This window comes from Tupaia chinensis, unplaced genomic scaffold, assembly GCF_000334495.1.
Source record: "Tupaia chinensis unplaced genomic scaffold, TupChi_1.0 Scaffold146027_1, whole genome shotgun sequence".
NCBI lineage: Eukaryota > Metazoa > Chordata > Mammalia > Scandentia > Tupaiidae > Tupaia > Tupaia belangeri.
Window position 1 is genome coordinate 172010 of NW_006205883.1, and position 8051 is coordinate 180060.

General features: G+C 46.3%; 1 protein-coding gene across 1 annotated transcript in view; it reads right to left on the reverse strand.

Moving 5' to 3' along the window:
• LOC102475398 (arylsulfatase D-like) overlaps positions 1–8051 on the reverse strand; it is a gene marked incomplete at its 3' end in the record, with an annotated part of 28506 nt that overhangs the window by 1729 nt on the left and 18726 nt on the right. The window contains 5 exon segments of the mRNA XM_027768359.1: positions 3700–3744; positions 3901–4079; positions 6913–7047; positions 7281–7427; positions 7824–7900. Coding sequence (XP_027624160.1) covers positions 3700–3744; positions 3901–4079; positions 6913–7047; positions 7281–7427; positions 7824–7900 — 583 coding nt within the window.

Genomic DNA, 8051 nt, shown 5'->3' on the forward strand with positions numbered 1-8051 from the left:
ACATACACACCTAGACATACACACACATGGATATGTGTACACATTAACACATGTATAGACAGGGCAGGGGTCAGACGGGCCCTCTCAGGAGTCATTTATAGACATGCAAGACCACCTACTGATGCATACACACATATGCAGACATACACACCTAGACACACACACACATGGATATGTGTACACATTAACACATGTATAGACAGGGCGGGGGTCAGACAGGGCCTCTCAGGAGTCATTTATAGACATGCAAGACCACCTACTGATGCATACACACATATGCAGACATACACACCTAGACACACACACACATGGATATGTGTACACATTAACACATGTATAGACAGGGCGGGGGTCAGACAGGGCCTCTCGGGAGTCATTTATAGACATGCATGCATACATACTGATGCATACACACATATGCAGACATACACACCTAGACATACACACACATGGATATGTGTACACATTAACACATGTATAGACAGGGCGGGGGTCAGACAGGGCCTCTCGGGAGTCATTTATAGACATGCATGCATACATACTGATGCATACACACATATGCAGACATACACACCTAGACATACACACACATGGATATGTGTACACATTAACACATGTATAGACAGGGCAGGGGTCAGACGGGGCCTCTCAGGAGTCATTTATAGACATGCAAGACCACCTACTGATGCATACACACATATGCAGACATACACACCTAGACACACACACACATGGATATGTGTACACATTAACACATGTATAGACAGGGCAGGGGTCAGACGGGGCCTCTCAGGAGTCATTTATAGACATGCAAGACCACCTACTGATGCATACACACATATGCAGACATACACACCTAGACACACACACACATGGATATGTGTACACATTAACACATGTATAGACAGGGCAGGGGTCAGACGGGGCCTCTCAGGAGTCATTTATAGACATGCAAGACCACCTACTGATGCATACACACATATGCAGACATACACACCTAGACACACACACACATGGATATGTGTACACATTAACACATGTATAGACAGGGCAGGGGTCAGACGGGGCCTCTCAGGAGTCATTTATAGACATGCAAGACCACCTACTGATGCATACACACATATGCAGACATACACACCTAGACACACACACACATGGATATGTGTACACATTAACACATGTATAGACAGGGCAGGGGTCAGACGGGGCCTCTCAGGAGTCATTTATAGACATGCAAGACCACCTACTGATGCATACACACATATGCAGACATACACACCTAGACACACACACACATGGATATGTGTACACATTAACACATGTATAGACAGGGCAGGGGTCAGACGGGGCCTCTCAGGAGTCATTTATAGACATGCAAGACCACCTACTGATGCATACACACATATGCAGACATACACACCTAGACACACACACACATGGATATGTGTACACATTAACACATGTATAGACAGGGCAGGGGTCAGACGGGGCCTCTCAGGAGTCATTTATAGACATGCAAGACCACCTACTGATGCATACACACATATGCAGACATACACACCTAGACACACACACACATGGATATGTGTACACATTAACACATGTATAGACAGGGCAGGGGTCAGACGGGGCCTCTCAGGAGTCATTTATAGACATGCAAGACCACCTACTGATGCATACACACATATGCAGACATACACACCTAGACACACACACACATGGATATGTGTACACATTAACACATGTATAGACAGGGCAGGGGTCAGACGGGGCCTCTCAGGAGTCATTTATAGACATGCAAGACCACCTACTGATGCATACACACATATGCAGACATACACACCTAGACACACACACACATGGATATGTGTACACATTAACACATGTATAGACAGGGCGGGGGTCAGACAGGGCCTCTCGGGAGTCATTTATAGACATGCAAGACCACCTACTGATGCATACACACATATGCAGACATACACACCTAGACACACACACACATGGATATGTGTACACATTAACACATGTATAGACAGGGCAGGGGTCAGACGGGGCCCATATGCAGACATACACACCTAGACATACACACACATGGATATGTGTACACATTAACACATGTATAGACAGGACGGGGGTCAGACAGGGCCTCTCGGGAGTCATTTATAGACATGCATGCATACATACTGATGCATACACACATATGCAGACATATGCACACTTAGACACATATACACACACATGGATATGCATACACATTAACACATGTATAGACAGGGTAGAGTTCAGACAAGGTCTATTTGGGGCTCATTTATAAACACATGCGCATATATACTAATAGACACACACATACACACATATCTAGATACATGCATGCACGGATATGCATACACATTACATACATATATGTGCAGGGCACTGCATACGGAAGCCACCTTGAGCTATCCACCATCTTAAGAGCTATCCGCCATCTTAGAAACCTTAAGTTTCTGCGTCCTCACTGAACAAACCATTTCCCAGAAACCATGTGACTAACTTCCGGGACACTGATGACTGGCTCCCTATGACTCATACCTTATTTGCATTTCGGGCAACCAATCAATGCCCACCAGCCTGTACTTAAAGCACAGTTTGCTCTGCAGTAAACGAGACTTGATCAGCACCTCATCTGGTCTCCACTCTGTGTGTCTCTGGATATATATACATATATAGACCACATGGATATATATACATATATAGACCACGTGGATATATATACATATATAGACCACATGGATATAGATATATACATATATAGACAAGAAGAGAGGTGAGACTAGGGCCTCTCAGGAGTTATTTATAAACACACCTGCATATATGACACATTCACATACATGACTATCTAGACACATATACACATGGATATGTATACACATTAGATACATATAGAGACAAGGGCCGTGGTCAGATCAAGGTCTTTCAGGAGTCATTTATAAACACACAGATATATATTGATATATACACATGTGTGCACACATATGATTGCATGTATGTACACACACATACATAGAAGGGTGTGCATGTGCACTCGCACAATTTACATGCACATACACAGAGAAGCATAGCCATTCATGTACACACATACATGCGTATACATGCACATCTACACACACGTGTAAATATGCACACAAACACACACGCACAATTACACAATTTACATGCATGCATACATATACATATATGGATGCACATGCATGCCCATGTGTAAAAACAAATATACAACTGCATACACATGTATCCATAGAAACACATGCATCTACACATGTACATAGACTCATATACATTTGCATACACACACGTGCACACACATGTGTATACACAACAAACATGCCTCTCTGGACCACCCCGCTGGTACACTAATGCACCCCGTAATAGCATGTTCCTGAGATGAGAAGGTGGGCAGAGGGACTGTCACATGGTTGTCTCTTACACAGCACTATTGACTCGTTACTCCACATGGAGAGAACTAGAAGTGTTACTGAAATCTTTCTCTCCACACCATTCTCCTGTGGCAGGTGGATTCTCTGCAAAGGGCTGAAATCCGGGTCACCACCATTTCTAAGTGGGACTTGCTGAGCTTCCCCCAAACCCTGGCAAGGCCGTGTAACCGCGGTTCCAGCAAGGTGACCTTGACCGGACCTCGCTCTGATGGCTTGGCCTTCCCTTTGCCGTGCCGAGGACACGGTTTCTCAGGGCTGGAGCAAGTTCCTATGCCGAACATGCATTTACTTATCCGTTTTAGGGAGTCTTCATTAGGTGGCCCCGAAATTGGAGGGAGCGAGTGTTTCAAAGCTCTGACGTGTCCCCAACCGTCGTGTGAGTGTGTGACCTAGAGCTCTCGCTGTCAGGGGCAGGTGCCTGTACCTGTACCACCGCGTACCTGTCCTGGGGCAGCTGGCCGCCCCCCAGCTGGACCACGGTGGGGAAGACATCCATGAGGCTAGTGGGCTCATGGATCACGCGGCCGGCCGGCAGCACCCCGGGCCAGCGGAATATCCCCGGGACGCGGATGCCGCCTTCCCAGCCTCCCATGCCTTTGCCCCCTGTAAGGAGAAGACGTGGTGAGAACCCTCCAGGATGCCGGGCACTGCACACACCCTGTCTGGCTCTGAGCCGTCCCTGCCGAAGACAAGGTGAGCAGAGACGACCCGTCTCCACCGGGCACAGCTCGCCTTGCAGATTATTGAGCAGAGACGTGTTGTGTCGAACCCACATGCACATGTGCACACAGCTGTTTCCCAAAGACGCCCACAGCAGGGTCTCCTGGCCTCTGTTGTCGGTGGGACACTGCAGCTGTGTCAATGAATGGGACCCGGGAATTCCCAGGAAGCCTGTAAAGGCCATGTGGCTTCGCTTCCTCTTTTCCTCTCCCCATTGCTCTTCCTTCTCCTGCTTCTCCTTTCTTCCTGTCTGTCCTCGTCCTCAACCTACTCTCATTCTCAAGTTGACACCACACACCTTCTCTGTCTTCACATGCTTCCTTTGTTTTTCTTTTCTTTTTCTTACACCCCTCTTTCTCCTTGTGTTGCTTAGTATATTCCCATTACTTCTTTCTTCTGTCTTGTTCACCTCCTCTCCTTCTTTTCCCTCCTCTTCCTCTTCTTCTTTCTCCTGTTCCTCCCTCTCCTGTTCTCTCCTCCAGCTCCCTCTCTGCCTCCACTATCTCCAGCTAAACTGATCTGCCCTCTCTGCCCCTTCTCTTCTCTTGGCCTCTTCCTCTTCCTCCTTCTTATTTCTCTTCTTTCTTTTCTCTTTCTTCTTTCTTTTCTTTTTCTTATTCTTCTTTATTTCTTCTGTTTTTCTTCTTATTGTTGTTCTTCTGTCTTTTCTTGTTTTTCTTCTAGCTGTTCTTCTTCCTTTTCTTCTTGTTTTTTTTTCTTCTTCCTGTTCTTCTTTTTCTTCTTGTTTTCTCCCTTTCTTTTCTTCTTGTTTTTCTTCTTTCTGTTCTTCTTCTTTCTTTTCTTCTTGTTTTTCTTCTTTTTGTTCTTCTTCTTTTTTTTCTTTTTGTTTTTCTTCTACCTGTTTTTTTCTTTCTTTTCTCCTTTTTCCTCTTGTTTTTCTTCTTGCTGTTCTTTCTTTTCTTCTTGTTTTTCTTCTTCTTGTTCTTCTTCTTTTCTTCTTGTTCTTTCTTTTCTTCTTGTTTTTCTTCTTCTTGTTCTTTTCTTCTTGTTTTTCTGCTACCTGTTTTTTCTTTCTTTTCTCCCTTTTCCTCTTGTTTTTCTTCTTCTTGTTCTTCTTCTTTTCTTCTTGTTTTTCTTCTACCTGTTCTTTTTCTTTCTTTTCTCCTTTTTCTTCTTGTTTTTCTTCTTGTTGTTCTTTCTTTTCTTCTTGTTTTTCTTCTTCTTGTTCTTCTTTTCTTCTTGTTTTTCTTCTACCTGTTTTTTTCTTTCTTTTCTCCTTTTTCCTCGTTTTTCTTCTTCTTGCGCTTTCTTTTCTTGTTTTCCTTCTTTCTTTTCTTCTTCCTGTTCTTTCTTCTCTTCTTGTTTTTCTTCTTGCTGTTCTTCTTTCTTTTCTTCTTGTTTTTCTTCTTTCTTTTCTTCTTGTTTTTCTTTCTTCTCTTCTTGTTTTTCTTCTCACTGTTCTTTCTTTTCTTCTTGTTTTTCTTCTCCTTGTTCTTCTTTCTTTTTCTTATTTTTCTTCTGGTTGTTCTTTCTTTTCTTCTTGTTTTTCTTTTTCTTCTTTCTTTTCTTCTTGTTCTTTCTTTTCTTCTTCTCCTTCTTTCTTTCCTCTTCCTACTCCTTCTCCTCGTCCTCCCTTTCTCTCTCTCTCCCTCCCTCTCCCCCATCTCCTCCATGTCTCCTTCTCACCCTTGGCATCACAGACCACTGTGTGAGGAAACCCAACTCACAGGACAGAGCTCTTGCAGGTGCTGGACCTCAGCATATGCCTTTGAGTCAAGTGTGTGAGTCCCTAAGCCAAGAGCACTATCATCAGCCCAGGCTGAGTGAGTGTGGGGCACTCTGAGGAACCCTGCAGTAGACACGTGGGGGCAGTGATGAGCCATTTTCACCACACACAGCTCAGGTTACACAGCGCTGAGCAAGAGACATGTCAAAACACCATGAGTCATGGGGCCAGTGAATGGCATGGTGGTTAAGGTGCTGGACTCGCACATGGCTGGCCACAGTTTGACTCCAGGACCTGGTGGCTTGAAAATCATTATGGGTGGGGGTTGGTAGGAGGCGTGGTGGTTAAAAACGCTGGAGTTCTACGTGGATGACTGCGATTTAAGTTCTGAACCTGGCAGCTTGCTTTCTCACTTTCCTACTCTCTCCCTCTGTCTTTTTCTGGTCAAATTAAATAATACCAATAACAATAATAATAATAAATAAATAAAGTTAAATGATTCTTTTTTTAAAAAAAAGAAATAAAATCATTCTAGATGTGTGTATGCTTATGCCCCAAATCCCAAGAGGAGAATGGAGGGGAAAGGATTGCAACATGCTGATTCTCCCCTGGGGGGGTGAATTCTCACTTTCCTTCTCTTACCTCTGGTGCATGCACAAACCCTATAGCAAATATGTGTATGTGTGTGTGTATATATATAAATATAGTCCCCTAAATGTAACATGAAATAGTAGATTACATAGACACATAAAACTAGTATTCCAATCACTGTTTGCTTCTCTTATTTAGAATATTTATTGTAATTTTATCTTACATATCTGTCCATCTCCCTTTCCTAGTTAATTGGAGAAGAAAATACTGTCTTTTTTCTCTGTCACTGTCATCTAGGTAGAATTCAGTCTGTAGCAGCTGATCAATACATTCTCCCTGGAAGGAGCAAACCCCTTTTTGCCTCTGTGTGTCCTGGAACCTCGAGGGCGAGCGTCCCCTGGCTCTCATGGCCCTTCCCCCCGACAGCCTGGTGCTCACCTCTGTAAATTCCATTCCACCCGCCCAGCTGGCCGTGCTCATCTCTGGCCTCCAAGTGTCCCCCGTGGTCAGAGGTGAAATACGTGAAGGTCGTGTTCGTCAGCCCGTGTTCTTCCACGGCATCGAGGATCTGGCCTTGACAGAGCATGGGGGACGTCAGGGTCAGGTCGGGAAGGCAGCGTCCACTGCTCACCACTCCTCCCTCTGGGTGCCGGCCACCTCTCGTTACAAAGTCATGCACAGGGACCCGGTCCCCGGAGAGCATGTTATGACGTAATCCCCAAGTGTTAGGATGCGGTGAGTCACTGCGGCACCCCGTGGGTCCTGACCAAGTACCAGCAACACAGAACCAGGGCGAAGCCACCTACCCGCCCTGTGGCCAACACACACGCTTTGTCCACGCTGTGTCCGTGTTGTCTCGAGCCCACCTGAAGGGCTTCGTGAGGTGGAGGACAAGGGGAGAAACTTCACTGAGCTCCTGTCTACACAGGGGGCAGCAGGGCTGTGAGCGGCACCTACGGGTGGTGACACGTGGGGGTCAGGACCCAGCAGAGCAGCCGGCTCCCCAGGAGCCAGGCAGTTGTGTTATCCACGGGGACACCAGGCATGTCGGCCCTCCGAGCAGAGACTTCAGTCCCCATGGGGGGGAGGGCACAGGTGGGTGGCAGTTATGGTGCTGGACCCCCACGTGGCCAACCGCGATGTCTGATGGGGACCCGGTGGCTTAAAAATCTCACTGGGCATGTGAGCGTGCGTGCTCAGAATCCCAGAGGAGAATGGAGAAGGGACCGTGGTGTGGCCATCTCCCAGGGTGATTTCTCACTTTCTCTCTCTCTGTCTCTCTCTAGTGAGGACACCCACCGTGTGCAAAAACCTGATTTAAAAAAACATACAAAATAAACCGTAGGCACCTGTCCCATGTGGAGGTACCGGTCTTCCCCCCAGGTCTAACACATGGCTCTGATGGTCCCGGGAGATGCCATTGGGTCTGCAAGGATCTCAGAGTCTCTGGCCTCCCCGAGTCCCCACCTCGCGGGTGCTCTGGGTCCCTCACAGGCCAGGGCAGGAAACTCTGCCTCACTGTCAGGACTCACACACGGCCCCACTTCATGCAGCCACCACGAGGATGGTTGATCGGG